Source organism: Manacus vitellinus, unplaced genomic scaffold, assembly GCF_001715985.3.
Source record: "Manacus vitellinus isolate BGI_N305 unplaced genomic scaffold, ASM171598v3 scaffold_25_pilon, whole genome shotgun sequence".
NCBI classification, from domain to species: domain Eukaryota; kingdom Metazoa; phylum Chordata; class Aves; order Passeriformes; family Pipridae; genus Manacus; species Manacus vitellinus.
Window position 1 is genome coordinate 11941397 of NW_021939882.1, and position 22013 is coordinate 11963409.

The 22013-nt window shown below is 46.9% G+C and overlaps 1 protein-coding gene across 3 annotated transcripts in view; it reads left to right on the forward strand.

The window, feature by feature from the left end:
• The window catches only part of FBXW11 (F-box and WD repeat domain containing 11), a 70545-nt gene extending 51295 nt beyond the window's left edge, over positions 1-19250 (forward strand). For all 3 annotated transcript variants that reach the window (XM_029960244.1, XM_018073615.3, XM_029960242.1), the window contains 8 exons: positions 6068-6205; positions 6776-6894; positions 7863-8112; positions 9557-9675; positions 10232-10342; positions 11266-11344; positions 13334-13522; positions 16828-19250. In XM_029960244.1, coding sequence (XP_029816104.1) covers positions 6068-6205; positions 6776-6894; positions 7863-8112; positions 9557-9675; positions 10232-10342; positions 11266-11344; positions 13334-13495 — 978 coding nt within the window. In that variant the 3' untranslated portion in view covers positions 13496-13522; positions 16828-19250. The remainder of the gene's footprint in view (positions 1-6067; positions 6206-6775; positions 6895-7862; positions 8113-9556; positions 9676-10231; positions 10343-11265; positions 11345-13333; positions 13523-16827) is intronic.
• The last annotated feature ends 2763 nt before the right edge of the window (positions 19251-22013 follow it).

The following is a 22013-nucleotide window of genomic DNA, read 5'->3' on the forward strand; positions in this document are numbered from 1 at the left end:
CCCAGGGCAGTGGGCACAGCCCCAAGGCTACCAGAGCTCCAGGAGGGTTTGGACAACACTCTCAGGGATGGGGTGGGATTGTTGGGGTGTCCTGTGCAGGGCCAGGAGTTGGACTGGATGATCCTTGTGGGTCCCTTCCAACTCAGGATATTCTGTGTTTCTAAGAACTTTGTGTTTTTATGATGTTGTGCTTGAACTTAGTTGTTGTCTCTAATGGAACCTAAAAGGTGAAATAATTTTATTTTTCAGCAGCATGATTTTTGTCAGGTGTTGTGTATAGTCAGAGGCACATGTCACTGAAGTGCCTCAGAGGATCTCTCTTTTTATTGCTGTTTGGCTTGATTTCCTCTCCAGATCTGGCACTTACAGCAGTACTTCTCCTCCCTCCATCACTTTGGTGTTACCAGGAATCCATTAAAGTCAATCCGTTTATTGATGTTGCACCTCTAACATAAAAGCTGGACATTTTAATCTTAGGTTTGTTAGTTGGTGGAAATTGGTGGAAATGAGGATCCTTTAAGAGAAAAGGAGCCAGACCCATCAGTGTGTGTTACTGTGATCATGGCACTGCAGGCATGAGAAAGGTTTCCTTCAGCAGGTGCTACCCTTGAATCCCTTTTGGGCTCCTGTGCTTCGTGGCTGCGTGTGCAGAGGTGGAGAGGACAGACCACGGTCTGGGAACCACGGCGGGGTTGGATCAAGGGTTGGACTTGATGATCTCGGAGGTTTTTATGGTTCTGTGATTCAGGGAGAGCATCTGCTTTGTCCATCTGCATCCTCCTGTTGTTGGGACTGCTGAGGAGGAGCTGAGTGGATTCTTTACTCCTTCCCTGGGGAGACAGAACAACTGGTGTCCCATCAAAGGCTGGCCAGCACAGCATCCAGGAACGGGACCGTGGGGACAGGATGAGCTGCAGTTCATTTCCTTGGCAGTAATCAGTGTCTCTGTGCCCACTGTCAGGCAGCACGTGTGGCCCTCCCACCACCCTGGGCAGTGAGACAGTCCTGACGCTGAGTGACTCTTGTTCAGGGCTGAAAGGGCAGGTTCTGTTGCCTTATTTTACCTGTTTTGCCTCAGCTGGTCTAACACTGTTTTTACACTTGGAGATCACACTGTCTTTTCCTCAGGCTCGATTCAGTGGTCGGGACTGCACTGTGAGCTTTCTCCCAAAGTGATTTCTAGATTCCTTGGGTGTCAGTAGTCTTTAATGCACATTCTCCAAGTCTTCTCCTCTTCCTCTGTCAGACATAAACATGTTCCACTGCCCAGATTGATCTCACTCAGCATCAGGAGGTCGATTTGTTCTTTTAAAATGTGGCTTTAAAAAGGGTTCAGTGAAGCTGCAGTGAGGTTGGAATGGTTGCACTTGTGGACCTTGGAGCAGCTCCATCCTTATGGAGTCTCATGCAGAAAGGGACCACACTCCATCAGTTTGTGTTGTCACATTTGGATCTTAGGCCTCAAATTCTGCCAAGACACTTGCTGGGGAAAGCTTCAGTTTCCTTTTGCTCTGGAATTGTTTAGATTTCTGGACTGTTTACAGCTCTTCCTCTGGTCTTGGGAGTCCGTCCTGGAAGGGCTCTTTTCCCCCAGACTGAGCTGAAAGCCCACATAGTGTTCAAGTGTGAGTAGCTCTCAGTAATACACTCCTGTTTTTTTGGCCTCACTTTAATTTGGGACTGTTCTTAAAAACACAGCCTGAGTATCCTCGGATTTTTCTGAATCATACCAGAAGCCCACTTATCAATTCCTGGAAATCTCCCCCCTTCTGTATGTGTGTGTGTGAAAGTGGGCACTTCTGCTTGTATTAAACAATGCATGCTGAACTTGAAATATCTGCATACATATGTATAAAATTAACATTCCTTATATGTTAGTGGGGTATAGTGAATCCCTGTTTCTCTGTTTGACTTGCTACAGTTATTATTCATGAAGGTGGTTTTTATTCTTACTTGACTCTTCTGTTCGCAGAAGAAGTGATGTAAATACCAAAACCCAGTTGATCACTTTTATGAATTTGTTTGCGTTTATTTCCATGTATTTGTTTCCTTTGTTACTCTTTACTGCCTCTCCCGGTGTAACATGGCAGCAAGTTTCTTCCATGTAACTTTTTGTTTTTTCCAGGGTTTAGCTTTAATGTGGATAATCTAGGGTAGGGCTGCTCTCGTTCTCCCAAGTAACAGGGGACAGAACCAGAGGAAACAGCCTCGTGTTGCACCAGGGGATGTTTAGGATATTAGGAAGGTTTCTTCATCAAGCACTGGCACAGCTGCCCAGGACAGGGCTGGAGTCCCCATCCTTGGAGAGATTTAAAAGCCATGTGGATGTGGCACTTGGGGACATGGGTTAAGTGGTGACCTTGGCAGTGCTGTGGAATGGTTGGACTGGATGATCTCAGAGGGCTTTTCCAAGTAAATGATTCTTTGATCAGGTTGGTTCAGGCTTTTTGTGGGAGAGGATGAGAGAATTAATAGCGCAAGGCAGAATCCTTCATGGTAAAATCCTAGAAGTAAGATTGGAGAAGACCTCCTAGACCATCAAGTCCATCCTGTGCCCCATCCCCACCTTACTTCTGCCTTTCCTCTGCTGTGGTCAGGAGGGGTTTTCTCTTTTCTCTTTGAAGAAGGCACGTGAAGAGCTAATGTGTCAGAGAAATCCCTGTGTACGTAACAAATGTGTACGTTCCTTCTTCTTTTTCCTGCCCCATTTGTCCTGCAGGAGAATTGTGTATTCAGAGGGAACAGAAACTCCGTGGGTTATGGGAGAAGATAAACCCACTTACTCTGCAATAACGTTCACAAGGATAAAAATGCAATTGTTAGCCAAGGAGCTGAACACAGTGTACATTATCTAATGGGAAAAAAACCCTGCTTGTAGTAGGTTATCCTTAACACTTCTAATGTATAGTTCCAGCTGTTAATGCAGATGAATTGCATCATTTTGCACTGTGCATCTTTGTACCAGTGAACATATTCTGGCGTGGTCAAGGCTTGACTTTACCTCTAAGTCTTGGACTGCTTTTTCTATGTGGCCTTCTCTCATTAAATGCCTTTTTTCCATATCCATTTATGCACCACTTCAGCTGCCAAATGGCTCTCCTGCTGTGGCAAATGCTTTGGCTTGGTCTTTATCCCTTATATGCCCGAATTTTGTTGGTTGTACAGCATTCGTCAGCTACTTGCTGCTGTTGCTCTGGTGAGCATTTAGCAAAGGGTGAGAACTAAGTGTGACCTCAGGAGACTGTTCTGCAACATCTTGCTTTTAATTGTGAAAGCCAAGAACAGAGGCAGTTGGAGACTTTTGAGGGGATCTGTAGAAAATACAGTAGTGGGTGTTGAATATATTGGTGTTAGGTTTGGAACCATAAGCACGCAAATAAACAGTGGGACTCTTCACTGACTCCCTGGTGTTTGTGAGAGTCCATGAGCACAGTGATCTCCTCCCTGCCCACCTGCTCAGTGTATCCATGGTCAGTCAGATATCTCCTGGAAGGACGTTGTAGATGAAGACTTTTACGAACTGCACAATTGAGTAACAACCAGAAATTTCCCAGAGCAAAAAGCTTTCATGTGGTTTCCAGTATTGTACTAACCATGTTCCTTCTCGGAGGGTCCTCCAGGTTGCCCACCCACTCAGCCCTATTCAGTCATCTAAAATAATGTTATTTCTCTATACATCCACATCTGGTTTCACTCTGCTGCCCATTGCAATGCTGCTGTGTGCTGTGTGTATGGTGGCTGCCTTCCCAGCACACCGAGAATTTACGCAGTGTAAGGGGATTTTACAAGTTCTCAACAAACATGCAGTATTTTCCCACAGTAGCCACCCCGTGTAATGTCTACATGAAATGACCTCTATTCACAGAATTAAAATGTGCACCTGCATGTGACTTACTGCTTTACAGTGCCTTCACAGGAATATATGTGGGACTGCAGTTTCCTTTATTTGAAGCCAGAATTTCCTTACAGGGAGTGTGTTAAGTAGCTTCCTATAGTGAATTTGTAAGAATTAAGGCACCTTGTGTCCCCAGTGTCTGCTGAGTGAACTTTCACTGCTGTTGTGGCTGGGGACTGTGAGCAGCAGCAGCTGGGGTTTGTGGTGTTCCCGGTGTGTTCTGGAGCCGTTGGGAGTGGCTGTCGCAGGAGCTGGAGTGTGAAAGTGCTCACAAACTGTTGGAGCTCTCACAGCTCATCTGGCACGTGCTTTGTGCAACTGCTCCTTGCAGAGCTTTCCAAGAACAGTGCTTTAGGGAAGCTCTCCCCTAAGGCTTCTTAGAGTTGAGTATCTGAACATAGATAGTTTGTAAAACTGTTTAAATTGGCTAACTCAGATCTCTGATGCTTTGTCTCCTGTCTTTTCAGTGTTACTGTTGCATTTTTAAATCTACCTTCAGATCTATAATTGCATTGGTGCATGCTGTTATTGCTTGCAGTCCTCTCCTGTTTCTGAGGGTCACCTCTGGAGCAGCAAAGGAGTTAATGAGCTGCAGTCCTGCCCACTTAGTACAGATGAAAAATCTTCAGATAAAGCCTGAAAATTGCCTGTCCTTCCCCCTCCATCCCATGCTGAGCAAGGAGCATAATGAGGAGCTGCTCCCTCCAAGGCTGAAGCAGAGCAGTGTCAGATTGGAGCCCAGTTCCCAGTCTGACAGTCAGCAGTGCACTGCTTGGCCAGGGAAGCTGATCCCAAACTGACAGCCGCCTCATTATCTTAATTTCATCAGCTTCCCCACCAAATTGGAAGAGAATGAGAGAGGATGAGTGGCTTGTCAGCTGCTCCTCTGGAAGCATCTCTTGGTATTTATGATCTAGACAAATTCCTGGGGCACATCAGGTTTGTATTATGACTGTGTATAACTCTCTCCAAATTGCATAATGGGAGACAATTGAAGGAGCAGATGCATGAAAAACAAAGTGGAAAGTTAGTTTTCCCCTGAAGCAGAGATACTTTCCTAGAATTGGGATGTCGTAGTCACACGGCGCTTCTGTCTTTGCTAAGTGTTGGGTTTGAGTCTTGGAGGAGCTGCAGAGGTGCCTGCTATTGCTTTGAAAGTTGGGATTATAGGATTATATGGGTTATAAATATGCTTTTCCAAACAAACTGACAGTCAATCAGCTTCTGCCCAGGATTCCTTGCAGTATTTGGGGAGGATCCCTGAGAAATTGCTAAATAAGTGGCCTGTTCTGGTGCCTCTGCTGGAAGGTGAAAACATTCCAGCCTGTCCAGGTGCTGCAGGTCTTGGCCTGGAGTTCTGTGCACACATTCCCTTATGGTTGTTGTTACGAGCTTCCTGTCCAAAATCCTACATGGCTTTGAAACCAGCAGTGGTTGTCTAACAAGTAATAAAGCTGATTAAAACACAAAAATTATCCTGGTTCTACTGTAAAATAGTTTGCAGCTTTTTAAAGCATGTCAGGTCTCTTTCTGTAAAAATATCTCTCAGAATGCAAACGTGCAGAACTACCCTTCCACAGGAGCAGGAGGAAAGCAACTTTGGATTGTTTGAAACTTTATAAAGTCCCTGTTCAGTTTTATTTTTATCAGGTTTCAAGGGGCTTAGAGGAGGCTTTCATATCTCAAAATCCCTTTTTAAAGTGTGTAACTACAATTAATAGGTGATACGGCTGGGTAGGGGAAGGAAAGGTCCAAGAACTCACATAACCCAGCTGTTGGACTCAGCAGTTTTGTAACGTTGGTCACTCAGGGGAGACTAAACATGGCACTGTACGAGCTCCTGGTTTCATCTTTGCTGCTTCTGTCATATGGTCACATATGTATGGGGGGGAGGAAGAACTGAATGTATCTCTGCAGTGGCTCCTTGGGAAACTGTCATTAAGGTTGCCTGACCATAATTTTCCCCACTGAACACAACTTTAGTCATGGCAAATTACAGAAGTGCTTGTTCTAATTCATTGTGGTTTGTGTGTTTTTATCGAGGGGGGAGAAAAGATTCATTGACGTTTTACATAGCTGAGATTTAAGGATGGCATGTTTAAAAGTCTGTGTGTGTTGGAGCATTCCTGCTCTAATCTTGGGACTAACTGCTGGTTCTCCCCCTGCCCCCAGACCATAGAATCCAACTGGCGGTGTGGGCGACACAACCTGCAGAGGATCCAGTGCCGCTCCGAGAACAGCAAAGGGGTCTACTGTTTACAGTATGATGATGAGAAGATCATCAGTGGCCTACGAGACAACTCCATCAAGGTGAACACTGCTGTCAGTGGAGCTCTGCCAGGCACAACTGGCTGCCTGTGCTTCCTTGGCTCCCCTTGTCTCCTCATGGGACAGTGTTTGTCTGTGCAGGGTTCGACAGGGTGGGATGTCTGCTGGAGCCTGGCAAAGTCACCTGCACTTTGCCCTGGAAACGTTGGGCACTGCCAGCCAGGGGTTGGTTCTGTTGACCACAAAGACATTCTTGTGAGATCAGTGTTCCCACAAAGAGGGCTGCAGTGTGTGTGTGCCCCGCTGTCCTTTGCTGGGATTGTTGGCATTGCCAGGGGTTTGCTGTCATTCTACCAGGTTGCTTCCATGCTCATTGTCCGTGGCTTTTCCTTTTACCAGACAGGATTTGATCTTTCCATGATGGTTGGTCATTTCAAACCACACTTGCATCAAGACTTGCCTTAAGCTGAAGGGAAGGACAAGGCTCACTGATGGGACAGACTCACTCCTCATGGGGCTCTAGTTTTCCTCCTTCTTCGCAGTTACGACAGTTTTCAAGTCTTGGATCCATGTTCTTGGTCTTGATAAGCCACTTCTTCTTGTTTTTAATAGATTTGGGACAAAACAAGCTTGGAATGTTTAAAAGTATTAACGGGACATACTGGCTCAGTTCTTTGTCTGCAATATGATGAAAGAGTCATTGTAACTGGATCTTCAGATTCTACAGTGAGGTGAGTGTTGAGTTTTTCCACAAAGATGATTTGAGTATCAGGGCTGGGAATATTTACAATTAATCTCTAAATATCAGAAGACATCTCTAATACAAATGTGATACTATTATTCCAGAAGCAAGATATTCATTGTTGGCAGAGCATCTCATTAAATAATTTTTTTTTCAAAATCTGTCTCGTGTTTTTGCCTTTAAGAATTTTGAAGGAATATGACCTGAGTGATTCAAGGCATATCCTGAAGTTTTAGAGTGGCTGATGGCCAACTGTACAATAATTTCTTGTTTTAGGGTTTATGGTACTGCCTTCTGACATCTCTCAGTTGTGACTATTATTGAAAGGGCATTTAGTACCTATGGAGCATTTGTCTGACTGCAGTTTTGCTCATAATGAGTTAAAATTCTTCTATGATCTTAATGGTCAGTAGATGTCCCAATATGAAGACACTCAGGTGCAGTTCAGTGAAAGGGCCTTGTCTCCTCTAGTGCCTTGCATTGGTCTGCCAATGGCAATCTCTCAAATACAGTAAATTAAGTAGTGATTTTACACTTCATGTAAGCTGCTGGGTAGCTCTGGAGGGTGCTGCATCCCAGTTGTTACTGGTGGGGATGAAATCTGAATGAACAGTGTAAAACTGGAAAAACCCCATATGGATAGTGTTTGTTTTGATCTGTTCCATCATACAAACTTTAGTCATCCTGGAAAAGTTTGTAGAGTTGTTAAGTAGCTTATTCTCTTAGCAGTGGTCCCAGGTTAGGCATTTCCTGCCTAAGTGTTTGCTGCCACTAGTTGTTATTTGTGGGTGTGAGGTGTGACAAGAATACTTCCCAGCACTCATCTCCCTGCTTTCCCCAGGCCCTGGCAGGGGTTAAACAGCCAGAGAGCTCTGGTAGAGATCAGACAGGCCTGTGCCCCTTCACACCCTGCAGAGCCATCATCCTTCATGTGGGATACGCTCTTTTCTCTCGCAGGGTTTGGGATGTCAATACAGGTGAAGTTCTGAACACGCTGATCCATCACAACGAGGCAGTGCTTCATCTGAGGTTCAGCAACGGCCTGATGGTGACGTGCTCCAAGGACAGATCCATCGCCGTGTGGGACATGGCCTCGCCCACCGACATCACCCTGCGCCGGGTCCTGGTCGGCCACCGCGCTGCCGTCAACGTGGTGGACTTCGATGACAAGTACATTGTGTCAGCATCAGGGGACAGGACCATCAAAGTGAGTGGGCACAGCTCTGGTCCAGCTCTGCGTGACCACCAAGCCAGGGAAGCCTCAGAGCGTCCTCAGCTCGGAGCAACCATGAGCAGTTCTGGGCCTTTGCCTTTCTTGTTCCCCCTTGGCTTCCTCTTGCTGGCAGTTGGTGTTTGTGCAAATAACTGTGCTTGAATACTCTCGTGGCTTCTGTGGTGCAATTGCAGAAAAGCAAAGCACATTTACTGTTTGAGCTCTACTCTCAAGATGGGTTGGTTTGTTGAATGTGGAACATCTTGTGCCTATTTCCAGTGGGTATTTTTAATTTCACTTGGCAATCCTGTCCAGCTGTGAAGTTCAACAACAGTGCCTTTCACAGAATCCCAAGATGTGCTGAGTTGGAAGGGACCCACAAGGATCATCCAGTCCAGTCCTCAGCCCTGCACAGGCCCATCCCCAAGAGTCACCCCCTGTGCCCCAGAGGATCAGCCAAACCCTCCTGGAGCTCTGGCAGCCTTGGGGCTGTGCCCACTGCCCTGGGGAGCCTGGGCAGTGCCCAACCAGCCTCTGGGGGAAGAACCTTTGGCTGAGATCCAACCTGAGCCTGCCCTGACACAGCTCCAGCCATTCCCTGGCTGCTGTCCCTGGTCCCCCCAGAGGTCCCTGCCCCTCCTCTGCCCCTGCCCAGGCAGTTGGGACTGCAGTGAGGTCTCCCCTCAGTCTCCTCTCTGTGCCTTCCCAGCAGCTCAGCCAGGCTGTGCCATGTTTGAAGACTGAAGAGGCCATATTTGAAGGCTGTTATATACCAGAAGATTTGAGTTACCCAGAGTCTACAGTATAACAAAGGCATTTCCACTCTGCCCTCTCTGAACCAGAGCTACCTTAGTCTGGGCCAAGAAGTTCTTGGCAGTTTCCTGTCCAAATCTCTGCCAGAGATCCTGCTGTGCTGTGTTGGAAAATGAGCCACTTGATACTCTGCATTACAACTTCAATTACAGTTCATTAAAAATGGGCAAAGTTGTTTGAATCCTTTAATGTTAAGAAAGAAGCAGCCACCAAACTTTTAAAGGCCACAGTTTGGACCTTCTCTTTACTAGTAGCTTGCTAGTAAATTCTTTGGTAAAAAAATGTGGGGGTTTTGTGTGTTATAACTTCCACTTTTAAAAATGATTTTTAAGTTACCAAGATTCAAGTGTAATCAAATTTATGATATCATTTGGAGCAGTCTCTAACACCTGAAAACATTTTATAGGCAACCCTCCTGCTCTTCTCAGTGACTCTGTGTGCAATGGCAGTGCTCAATGTCACTGCTGGGTCCCCAGAGCACCCTCTTGGCCTGTAAAGATACACTGGGGGTTTGCAAAAGCTGAGCCTCAGGGCTCTCCAGTTTGTGAATTCATAGTGGTGTCTATTGAAATCCATAAACCTTGTGTGGTGCAGTCCTCAGAGGGGTTTCTGCTGTGTTCCCCAGGTCTGGAGCACGAGCACGTGTGAGTTTGTGCGGACCCTGAACGGGCACAAGCGCGGCATCGCCTGCCTGCAGTACCGGGACCGGCTGGTGGTCAGTGGATCCTCAGACAACACCATCAGGTGGGTGCCCCAGGCTGCTGCTCCTGTGGAACAGTGTCCATTTGACCAGGGAAAACAGGATTTCCCCCTTTTTTGATTCCTGCACATCCTTGGCATGGCTTCCAGTGGAGCAGATGATTTATGAATGGAACTTAATGCAATGTGAGAGTAAACATATCACAGCCCCGTGAAAAAGTGGGCCACAGGTTTATTTCAAACTAAACAAAACTTCTTGCCTACTGCTGTATCACCTTGTCTTCTGCTTGGAGAGGTGGGGAAGACATTGGTCACTGGTTTTCTAATTGCCTGAACCTCTAATCAACTGTTTATGCAGATGAAAAAAAGTATGTTGAAATTTCCCAGAATAACACGGATCTAAGCTTTACTTTCATGTAATTTTGAATGACTACACCAATTTTGATAAGCTGCAGCTGCTCTGAGTGGCATGCATGGTTCTCATGCCTTTTTGAGCAAATTACACAATATTTTGCCCAGGAAACCAGTCGGTAGCACATTTAAATCCCTGGGTGTGAGGCTGAAGCTGCAGTGCTCAGCCTCCCTGCTCTGTTCTCTGCAGGCTCTGGGACATCGAGTGTGGTGCCTGTTTAAGGGTATTAGAAGGCCACGAAGAGCTGGTTCGATGCATCAGGTTCGACAACAAGAGGATTGTTAGTGGAGCCTATGATGGGTATGTTGGAAAGCAGTTGCCAGAAATTTTGCCTTTAGTGAACCGTCTTCTGAAAGCCCCTGAGCCTTGTGTTCCCTGGGCCAGGGTCTCTCCTGGTTTGGTGAATGGATCACTTGAGCATTTCAGCACAGTTTTAAGTGGCCAAGAAGCTGCTTGCCTGGTGCCCTTTAGCACACTCCTGAATTGTGTTATCACTTGAGTTTGATTTTCCATCGTAAGTAAACTTCCGTTTGGCTGAAGTGACATTGCTTTGTTTCTTCCATCAGGAATCACTCCTTGCCAGGTCCTGTGTGCTTAGAGTAGTTCAAACTTTCTATTTTTCTAAGGCAGCACACTAAAAATGTTTATTATGAGCGTTAATGTATCTCGTGGGGCTCTCAGAAGTCTTCAGGGACTGTTTCTGTGGGGCTGAGGGCAGGAGTCCCACCAGGGCACCTCTGTCTTGCTCAGTGTTTTCAGTGTTTAATGGATTTGTGGCATTTTACATCCATGGCCAAACCCTCCATTTCTTTCTCTGCCTGAACAGCAGAGTTACTGAAAACAATTCTGGAACTGTGTCTGTCTGTAGCCTTCTATTTGAGGTCAGTGTCTCCTTGGGGTTGGCCAGCCCAGCTTCATTCCCATGTTCCAGAGGGGTTTGTGTGTGCACAGTCCACTTGTCTGTCATACAACCATCAACTTGTCTGTCATACAACCATCACAAAGCCACCACTGCATTTACTGCTGAAAAGAAACCCCAAACTACCTGTGTTTGACAAGATTGAGTTTTAGTATTTTAGTGACAACAGATTCTCACAATTTGCTTAATCCTGAGGAATTAGCTGTAGGGAAAACATGGCAAACTTTCCAGGGCTTTGGATGTTGTTTTCTGTGCTTATACTTGAAATGATGTTTTCATAATGACCTTCTTCTCTTCCTTTTAGCAAAATTAAAGTTTGGGACTTGCAAGCTGCTCTTGACCCTCGTGCCCCAGCAAGTACATTATGCCTGCGTACATTAGTGGTACGTAAAAACTCATTAATTTGGGGTTATCTGAAATATTCTCTTGGTGAGGGGTGTTCTATTGCATTATAGTGGGATAGGTGGGAATGTCAGGATGTTTTATGAAGTCTAGAGTGCTTAAGAGTAAAGAAAAATTTATTGTCATATCCTGAATGATTTGCATCTGAGCTTAAATGAAAGACCAAGTTTTTCTAGTTTGGGATTCTCAGGTGCTCTTACAGGAAAAAAAATCATCATGAACTGTGCATATCCTTCTAGTTATTGTTGTGTTTCCCTGATATCACTGTGGGGCTGGCTTTAAATTTCCTCTTTATTAAAAAGAGAGGAGGAATCTTGGGAGCCTTTCCCAAACTTTTCTCCTAACCCTTCACTTTGCAAGGAAGAGTTGGGAAGGGGGAAGGGGGGTTGAGTTGCACATTGCCACAGGAACTCTTGTCCCTTTGAAAGATTGTCACATTTAAGGCTGTTGCTTAAGTTACATTTTTTTGGGTTTTGGGTTTTGGCTTATGAAAGCTGACTTGATTAAAAATAGATTGGGGAAATGAATTAATTGTTTTTTTAATCGAAATGTGGGTGGAATTTTCCTTCAGGAGTCAGTTTGACAAGCTGATAGCAACCTGAAGTCATTGGCTGTAGGTGTGCATGTGCTTGGCCTTGCCAGCACCTAGAGAAGGGCTTATGTGGCCAGAGGTGCTTCTTGTTTTTCTTTCCCTTCAGTGGTCTTTGCACAGAGATAAGATTTAACTATTCTTTAATTTAGTTTTAATGAAAAAGTTGATTGTTTTCCTTCTGTGGGTATCCCGTAGCTCAGGTTGGAGTTTGGGGATCATTCTGCCAGCTGGGATTAGTTCTCCAATAAAGGCAGTGTCCTCATTTTGAAGTGAATAAAAATGGATAAGCAGGACTAAGAGGAGACCCTTTTCTGGGCTTCTTGGTGCCATTTTGAGGTTTCTTGGAAGAGCTGCTGGAGCATGTGTTTCACCCCCCTTCTTATGGCAGTGTTTGAACTCAGTGGGTGAGCCCTGAGGATCCTCCAGCAGCATCTCTAGGTGAAGTTGGGATGTGATGTTTTGGGGCTGCACAGAAACAGAGTCAGCAGAGAATTCTGCAAGAGAAGGAGCCCTGGGAGAGCACTGGTGCCAACCAGTCTCCGGAATTGCTGCTTTGATCTGGAATACTCTCAGCCTATGGCTGGCCCTGCTGAGGGAGGCTCAGGGTGTACAGGCACTGAATGTGGAAGCAGTGAGTTTTGCTGTAAAAATCTTTGTTGCCGTGGGAGTTAGGTGCTGAAAAAATCTCCCGGAGCAGTTAATTAGGGGTGAGATAAGAAAGGGTTTATTATGCCAAGGCAAAGATGTTACAAGACGTGTGCAGGCTGTGCCTGAGAGGTTACATTTTATAATATCATCCATCCAATCCCAAATGTGTCCACCCTGTGGCCTTTACTCTGGTCCACCCCGGGTCCACCCCCTGAAAATGGGTCTGGGGTGTGTTTCAGGACCCTCCATTCATCCCATCTTCATCTTCATCAGAGCACAAAGGGTACATAGTCACCCAGTTCTTGACTGTGTTCTGTGGTTTAGGCCCTGATATGCTGTTCTGCCAACAATCTAGATCTTGCCTTGACAAAAGACTAAACATTTCTACTGGATTCGGGAGTAGGGGTGATATAGGGAGCATAGAACGGGGTAAGAGGGTTAAGGAATGTGTAAACAAGGGTGCTACAGGGAAAGGGATGCTGCTTTTAGAGTCTACTTCCACTGCTTATAAAACTTACAAGTATTAGAAAAATAAAAACCCTTAGGGGCTTAAGGCATCACTTACATACAAAAGCAGCTTTTCTTGAATTTGTGTGTAATGTTAACAAAGGGTTTCTGAGCCAGCACAGCAGAGTTTGGACACACTGTCCTGTGTCCAGATACACGTGTGATGCCAGTGTACTGAAGTGTTCCCCTCTTGCCTTGCTAACTTCTTGCCTATTGCTCACAGGAACATTCAGGACGTGTCTTTAGGCTCCAGTTTGATGAATTTCAGATCATTAGTAGTTCCCATGACGATACAATTCTGATTTGGGATTTCTTAAACGTGCCACCGAGTGCCCAGAACGAGACCCGCTCTCCATCTAGAACATACACTTACATCTCCAGATAACAGTCTGCACTTTACTGCCCTCAGAAGGTAAGAAAGGCTCCCTCTTTTTATTGGATGTGTTATAAATATCTGAAATGTTCCCTCTGCCTGCAGGTTGGCTTAGTCAAAACACAAGATGAAGTTTTCCTTAAGCAAATAAAGCCTGTTTATGCCACTTCTTTCACCATCTAGTCTTGGTGCAGTCACGCTTCAGCATGTCCTGTTATCTCCCCCTCCTGTTTGGAATTGGGTACTTCAGGCATTTTGTAGGAAGCTATTATGTGTTCACAACAGCCTTGGGCAAGTGCTCACTAGGAAAGAGCAGCTCTGTGAGCACCACGAGGAGCAGAGGAAGCTCTCAGAGCTCAACATCACGTCGTGTTGGGCACCACGACAGCTCAGAGCTGTCCAAAATGGACAGAAACTTGGCCTGTTTTGGTTCCCTTTTCCTGCCAGTCAGCTCCAGTTAGTGCTCAAAGGCTCTGCTGTAGATTCCTTTGTTGGGACAGTGGATTCTTTTCCCTGGGTCATCTATGCCAACGGTCGAGCTTCCAGCTCTACACAGCTGTGAGTGCTGGGACGTGGAGACACAGGCACTGCCTTTCCAAAGCAGAGCAGTCTCTGCCACTGCCAGACTGGATGCTTCCCAGGCACTGGAGACATCACAACAGGAGGATTAGGAGTGACATTGCCCCAACAGGAAGGATTTATTTTATTTGAAGTAGATAATGCTTTGCTTAAATGTGATGTGAAAAGCTTTCCCTGTCTTCACATAAGAATGGATTTTCATTATCTATCTGGATACATTTGTCCCTGCTGTGGCAACGTGTTCCTCAGGTTTGCTGCTCCTGTGGGATCTCTGCTTCTGGCTAGGAAATAGCTTCCCTTGTGAAGACATACTTTGAGATGCTCCTGCTTCAAACTGAGTTTGCTTTCACCTGGAAGCATTCCTGGGAAAGTGTTGGCTGCCTTCCCTGCTGCTGAACTCTGCTTATTCTAGAAAAAGCCAAGGCAGCTGCCTCTGTAATTATTCCACCTAATCAGGCTCATGATTAAGGAAGAAGGCTAATGATGTGATGATGAGCCATGTGCAGAATCCCACTTAAACTTTCCCTTAAGGCCACGTTTTAGGAACATTGCTGTAGGGGAGTGTAGTGAAACTCATGGACTTGCTCATCCTGCTGCAGAGGGACAACAGACACCTGGAAAGGCCCAACTGCTGAGCTGAACGTTTGTACATGGTGGGGACTGGCTAAAGACACAACTCCATGGGAGGGAGCTCCTGAACCTCCCCACAGAACCAGACTCTCCAGTGCTGCCTCCCTCGTTCCAGCTGATCCCAGAGGACACACTTGCATCCCTGTGGAAAGCTCGGTGCTGTCACTGATGTGTCCCTAGGGACTCTGTCCTGCCCCTGCCACTGGCTTTGTGCCACTGGGTCCAGACCTAAGTGAGCTGCTGCTGTGGGAACTCCAAGGCTTCTTGAAGCTAAATAGTTTTCCCTCTGAATAGAAAACTTCTTTGCCTTCTTTCTGAGTAATTCTGTTATTTATTTTTCTTGCTTTCTCAGACAGAACAGATTGCATTTTAGGAACAGTCTGTCTTTTAGTCCCTGCACCACTGCTTGCTTCTGTTAACCCGAAGATCATTTGAGATAGACCAGTTCTTTTCTTACAGAAGTACATTGGGCTTCTTTTATTAGCTTTGATTCGTGGAAGAGCTACACATAGTGTGTCTTAAGCACGAAGGAATCACAGAATGTCCTCAGTGGGGAGGAACCAACAAGGATCATCCAGTCCCACTCCTGGCCCTGTGCAGGACACCTCAACAATCCCACCCTGCCCCTGAGAGCGTTGTCCAAACACTCCTGGAGCTCTGGGGCTGTGCCCACTGCCCTGAGGAGCCTGTTCAGTGCCCAACCACCCTCTGGGGGAAGAACCTTTCCCTGAGATACAACCTGACCCTCCCCTGGCACAGCTCCAGCCATTCCCTTGGGTCAAGAAATTAGGAGTTGAATAAAGTTTATATTGATTCACTTGGACCAGCAGTGTGCTGGTGTGGGACTTCCTTGCCACATGGCCACATGGCCCTGTCATTGGGATTTGCCAGTGGAATATGAAATGCCTTTGGCAGGGTGTTCTGCAGTTCAAATTCTGCACACTTGACAGTTCTGCACAGCTCAGTCTGGCTTGTCCCATGACACACAGCTGGAACCACACAGCCCCCGTGTCCTGGGACTTCTTGTGTTGGTAATGACAGTCCCTTAATAGCTATTTCCTCTCCTGGAGAGATGCTGTGATGTCACTTTTTGACAGGTTTGTCTGACTTCAGAATCCAAAAACCATAGATCTACATAAAATTATGGTCAAACAGCTAATATTTCATTATGACATTTAATGAAACAGTTTTATATGCTTTCAAACATTACAGTCTTCTGAATTTTGAAGCAGCCCTGTACACATTTTTACAGGCTTTGCAATGTGAGGCCTCTTCAAAGTGGATCATTTTTGACAGTCCTGGCAATTGGCTGTGAGAGTTTTATTGCTTTCTGTTGAATTCCTGTTGTTTATTGTAACATGATAAAAATTGTTACCATATGATAGTCTAATATTCTTATATTAGGCACTAGGCCTCGGGCTGGGGGAAGGGAAGTCAGCGGGAAGTGCCTACGGATGTTTTAACCTTTCATGGGAATTTTGTATCAGAAGAGGGAAGTTCTCCCTAGTCCATAAAAATGTCAGGGAAGTGGCAGGTACAATCAAAGTTCAAATTTAATTACGCTCAGAGCTTGCACAGCCTCCAAGTGGATAAGGGAGTCATCGGGATGGAAAAGGTCAATGAAATATCAAAGTACTTGAGTGTTGTGTCTGTTTTCTTAAAAGCTCCTCATGTATTAAAGCAACTGAACTTACCTCCTGTGCAAAACTCCTCCTCTGCAGGATGAGGAGGAAAGGACAGTTTTCTGGCAGCTGTGGATCACTGTTTGAGTAAACAGTGTTTGGGGTTCAGTGACCTGAGCTGGGGGTCACCTGGCAGTGCCCAGGGCAGGTTTGACTCTGACACGTCTAAGAACACTGCCAGCCTTGGGTGACCCCCCAAGGAGCAGTGCCCTGCAGAGCCTGGCTCTTGCTCCAGGGGATTCAGAGCACATCCCACAGCACAGAGTCCCTGGGGTGCTGTGCCCTGGAGGAAGGGCTGTTAGCAGTGAGCAGCCCTCCATGTGCTGCACAGTGTCACATCCTCCAACCGTTCTGCCCTTCTCCTTCCAGCAGAGGATGGTGAGGGCCTGCCCAGCTCTGGATGCTGTTTGATTTGTGCCTTTTCTCAGTTCACTTGTCTTTTGTCTTTTGCAGGGTTCCACAGTCTTGAACTACTGGATTTTTGGCTACTACATGCCTGAAGATGTTGATTGACAGCTAAAGTCAGAATTGGTTCTAGATGCTGTGTAGTTGCAAAGCAGCACAATTCTATATCTAAATTTCTTAATCTTCCCTGCTCTCAGTGGTCGTCTTTGAATTTGCTACAAATTCACTGACTTGGAGTAGATGAATTTCAGAAGCCTATCCTTCCCTGCCGTGAGAAATCCAAAGCTTCACATGTAAATTGTCCGTAGAAACTGAACTCTGATGGCTTGTTTTTCAGAAATAAATCAGAAGTCAAGAAAGGACTTGGCCTAATTTATATTGCTTTGCACTTTTGTCTGACTTTAAAGAAAAAAAAACATTCTCCAACGAAATTTGGGTGCCAAACACATGCCCAGAATGTACAGAGCTTTGCTTTCCAGTCACCACTGTCCTTTAGGCGTTACTCATGCCAGTTTCAGAGCCCGTTCTGTTCATAGGAGTGTACGTTGGACTCTTACAAATATTTCTGATTCGCTCAGTAATATTTTTGGATGACAGTTTACTTGTTTCTGCACCAATAATTTCTTTTAAATTAAAGATTCCCTGTAATTCAGGCTAGGTTATCTGAACTAATTGTATAGCACTGTCTTTTCCTTTTCCCTGTGCTCTGTACTCCAGCCATCCTGCACTCCCCAATGTTTGCTCTAGTAAACCCTCCCCATGTGTGCTTGCCTCATTTCAAATACTGTGTAAGCGTGTAGATATGATGTACATACAGAAACCTCTGGTGCCAGAGTCAGGATTTCCTGACAGTACACACTAACACAGAACGTGGTAGCACTTGGCAGCAGGATGTCCTGAGTGTGGCACTGGTGGGGACATGAATTACTTAGAAATTTTCTCTGCAAAAGGAGGTTTTCAGTATTCATTAGTTGTTTTTGGTTTCTTGGTTTGTTTTTTTTTTTTTTTGGTTTTGTTTTGTTTTGTTTTTGTTTTTTTTTTTAATGGGAACTACATATTTTAAAATGTAATTTCTAAACTTTTTAAAAATTAAAAACTGTTTAATTTATGTTCTGTATCTTATATTTTTGTGCCGCGGTATTTACAGATGTCTGTCTTTAACACCAGCGGGTCCTCACAGCCACCTGCTGATGTCCTTCGGTAGCATTAGTTTGGCTGCTCAGTGGAGAAGATACCATGGGCCAAAGTTACATTTATTTATGTTTGGTTTGTACCACTTCCTTACGGTGGAGTGGAGCTCCCTTCCGGTCTGGTTTCCGTGCTCATTCCCGTGCTGGTTTTCCATAACAGTCTGCTGTGACCACGTTGCGATGTCCTGGTTCCTCCTCATTAGCATGGCTTTGTTAGAAACTCCAAAGTTTCTTGAGTTCTCATAGTCTCCCCTCTAATTTATGTGGTTGTACAACTGCATTTTCCTGAGGTCAGGATGAGCCCTGGATAAGTCAGGCGTGGATGTTCATCGGCCTCAGCCGTGTGGCTCCTCTGTCCCCCCGTGAGCCCACCCGCTGTCCGGGGGAGTTGTGCTGGCACAGAACTGTCCTGTTGTTCCTCTGGCCGTGTGTACGTCCTGTGTCTCTGTTGTCCTCTGGCAGCATTTGTTGGTTTGCATTCACCCCCTTCCAGTCCCAGGTCAGGCCCAGGCGGTGCTGAGGCCGCTCCGGGGGGACCCTCCATGAGACCCTGCGGAGCACACGGATGGCGAGGTGGTACAAGACCCCCCGGGAGTGCAGCTGGAGGTGTTCCCTGCCCCCTGCACGGGGAGAGTCAAACTCCCATTTCCATGTTCCTCCAGTGCCGCTTCCTTCATCGCCGTGACCGAATGTGCTGGAGTGCGGAAGATCCAACACTCTGAGTGTCCATAAGATCATTTTTGGTAAGCTTGGCAGTAGTTCGTGCAAGTGTCTTACTTTCCCCTTCTCATCTAACAGCTTTAATATTAAACTGGCTAAAAAGAGAAATCTGTCGCAGCCCTGAAGAAAAAGGTATTTGTTTCCGAAGAGCGGAGTCCTTTTGTTAAAATGCATGTGTAAGATTTAAATTCCTGTTTTTCCTTGGGAGATAATGGTATTTGAACATGCAGTCTAAACTTCTTTGTGCTTTGTGTAACATAGCAGTGGACTTTTGTGATTGGCACCCAAGGAATTCGACTCCTGGGATTCATGGTTGTGATCCTGGCTGCACTCTGGACTTTGTTTTGCTAACCATAATTGAGCAACTGTACATTACTGCGATATTAATGTTTCAAAGCACTGGGATAGTCTAATTCTAACTTGTAATTATGTTTGCCAATTATCTGTTTGGAAAGTTGGTGTATGAACAGCTTCTTGAAACTGTTAAATTGTACAGATATTGTTCATGATCTAAAGCTTTGTACTGTGGAATGTGCTTAATAAAAAAAAGTTTGAACTTAATTTGTCAAATGAATGGATGAGTGACGTTGTCTCCACAGCCCTCAGTCCTGTGCTGAGTTAAGGCCAGGTTGGACCAGGCTTGGAGCAACGTGGTCTAGTGGAAGGTGTCCCTGCCCATGATCTTTAAGGCCCCTCCCAACCCAGACCATTCCACGATACGAACTCGTGTGCAACTGCACAGCTCGGAGCCGTGGGTGAGGGTGTAGTGCTGGTGCAGTGCCCAGTGGAGGGCACAGGCTGCCAGGCCAAAGCATTTGGAGTCAGACCGTGTGTGCTGTGGCCCAGCTGTGCTCTGGCATGGCTGGTGTGAGCTGGTGTGTCACCCTTCCCTTTGCTGGGTGCAAACTGGGAGGACACAGTGGCTGAGGGAGCTGAGCTCGTTCCCCCGTGGCAGAGGTGCTGAACCCCCCTGGCTGCAGCACTTCTACCTCCACAGGAACATCAGATGAATTTTTTCTTACTTTATGAAGAATGCAGATAGAATTTTTAAAATATTACTCATCTGCTTGCTTGTTAAAACAACCTGTCCATGCCCTGAGCCCTGTGTCTTCCAGTGCTTGCTCTGACTCAGGAAAAGCCTTGTTTGGGGTTTTCTTTAATGTGCAGTGACTGGGGAGAAAAAGGATTCCAAGTTCTCGGCTGTGCCCCCTTCCCTTGCTCTCTCTCAGTAGTTTCATTCATGAGTTCAGTTCACTTCAAATCAGTTTGAGCAGTTGCTGCCTGTGTGTGGTTAATGAGCTGCTCCAGTTCATTGCTGACCAGAGATGGTCCATGGTGCAGATCCTCTGCCTCAGGGGGACTGGCCAGGACTGTGCTGGTTTGTCCCAGGTCAGCTCCAAGGACACTGAGGGGTGACAATCTCTGGTTACAACCTCATGCTGTGGTGCTTGGGCTGGCTTTGTGTGCCAGCCATGGGGGTCACAGGGGTGAAGCCTTGGGTTTGGTGTGGTGTCTGTTGGAGCCACTGACCTGAAATGCTTTTAAAGGTGCTGTAAACCCTGTGGTAAGAATATGAACTTGGTTCTGGCTCAGCGTTGGCAAATACAGTCCTCAGAATGCCTCTAACACAGAGCACTTTTTATTCTTCTTGACCCACTCTAGCACTGGGTAATAGTTTCTAAGTAGGGTTGCTGCTGCTCAGGTTGAGGCTGCTCTCAATGAGAGCAGAGGATCCAAATCTCATCTGTTTTCTGTCAGAAATGCACTGTAAAAGTGCAGCCTTGCTGGGCTCCTGAGAGGGGTTGGGAACGTCTTGCTGGGTATTGTTATCCCAATAAGCTGCAAAAGCCCTGTGGTAGACCTGCATTATAAACCTTGAGGTCAAACTTTAACATTCCACCTTACCTGGGTGGCCTTTGGTTTTGGTTGTTTTGTTGGAGTTTCCCTTGCAGTTATAGCCTTTTTAACAGTTGTCTCTTAATTCCCACCAGAGAACTTCCCAGTGAAGCTGTGGAGGCACCTCTCTGCTGGGTGTTCCCACCCATCCTGGTGTGATTTGGGGCCCCTTTGGACCCTCCCCTCCCACCAAAGGTTAGGAGCATGTGGGCAAGGAGAGCAGGTCTGGGGTCCATTGGCCCTCACAGGCACTGGGGTCTCTCGCTCGGGCCCAGCATCTGCTGCCAACCCTGCCCACCCTGCTGGGGCTGCCTTGGGTGGTGTTGGGACCCATCCCTGCCCTGCTGCTGGAAAGGGTGGTCAGGCACTGGCAGGGGCTGCCCAGGGAGGTGTTGGAGTCCCCATCCCTGGAGGTGTCCAAGGAAGGCCTGGCCGTGGCACTGAGTGCTCTGGGCTGGGGGACAAGGTGGGGATGGGGCACAGGGTGGACTTGAAGATACTGGAGGTCTTTTCCAACCTCAGTGATCCTGTGATTCCAAGAGCACTGAGCACTGAGCCTGTGCCTGCCCCCCTGGGGGCTGTGGGGAGGAGGGGTCAGGCTGTGGGGCTCCACGTGGGGATGCTGCTGTGTTGCCCTGGCTCTGCCCCTCCAAACCCACCCATGGGTGCAGAGGCCGTGTCCGTGGGGTGCTCTGGTCTCCGTTTAGAGGTGAGAACACAGCAGATGACAGCTGGAAAGAGAACAGTAAAGCAGGCCCTGTGGAACAGGGTGAGTGCTGAGCAGGGCTGTTGGCCCCTCTGCAGAGGATGGGGTGTAGTGTGGAAACCCCAGCAAGTGGCACAGAGGAATTTTGGGGAACAGAGGGGATGGGGGGTGTCCTTCTAAAGGTGTCTCAATGTGACCCAGCTCCTAGAAGGAAATCTCAGATCTGTTACTTGTACAGGCTGTATGAGGAAAGCTTTAGAAACCATTCTTGGAATCAGGTGGAAGCAGCCACCTCTGAGCCAGGGCAGCTCAGGGCTGGCAGTGCTGAGTGGGAACATGTTGATTTACCCTCCACCCCCTCTGGACTGGGGCAGTGAGCAGCTGCTGGGGAGCACTGGGGACCTGAAAGGGCCTCATGGCACAGCAAGGCTGGTGCTGAGTGCTTGCACACTTGTGACCTGCTCTGATGGCTCAGGAGGACACACCTGAAGAACGAGATGCCATCCAGAGGGACCTGGACAAGCTGGAGAGGAGGCCCAGGGGAATCCCATGGTTTAATAAGACCAAGGGCTGGTGCTGCACCTGGGTTGGGCCAAGCCCCGGGATCAATCCAGGCTGGGAATGAGCAGATGGAGCAGCCCTGGGGAGAAAGACTTGGGGGGCTGTGGGGGAGAGGCTGGACATGACCCAGCTCAGAACCCCCCGTGCCCTGGGCTGATCCC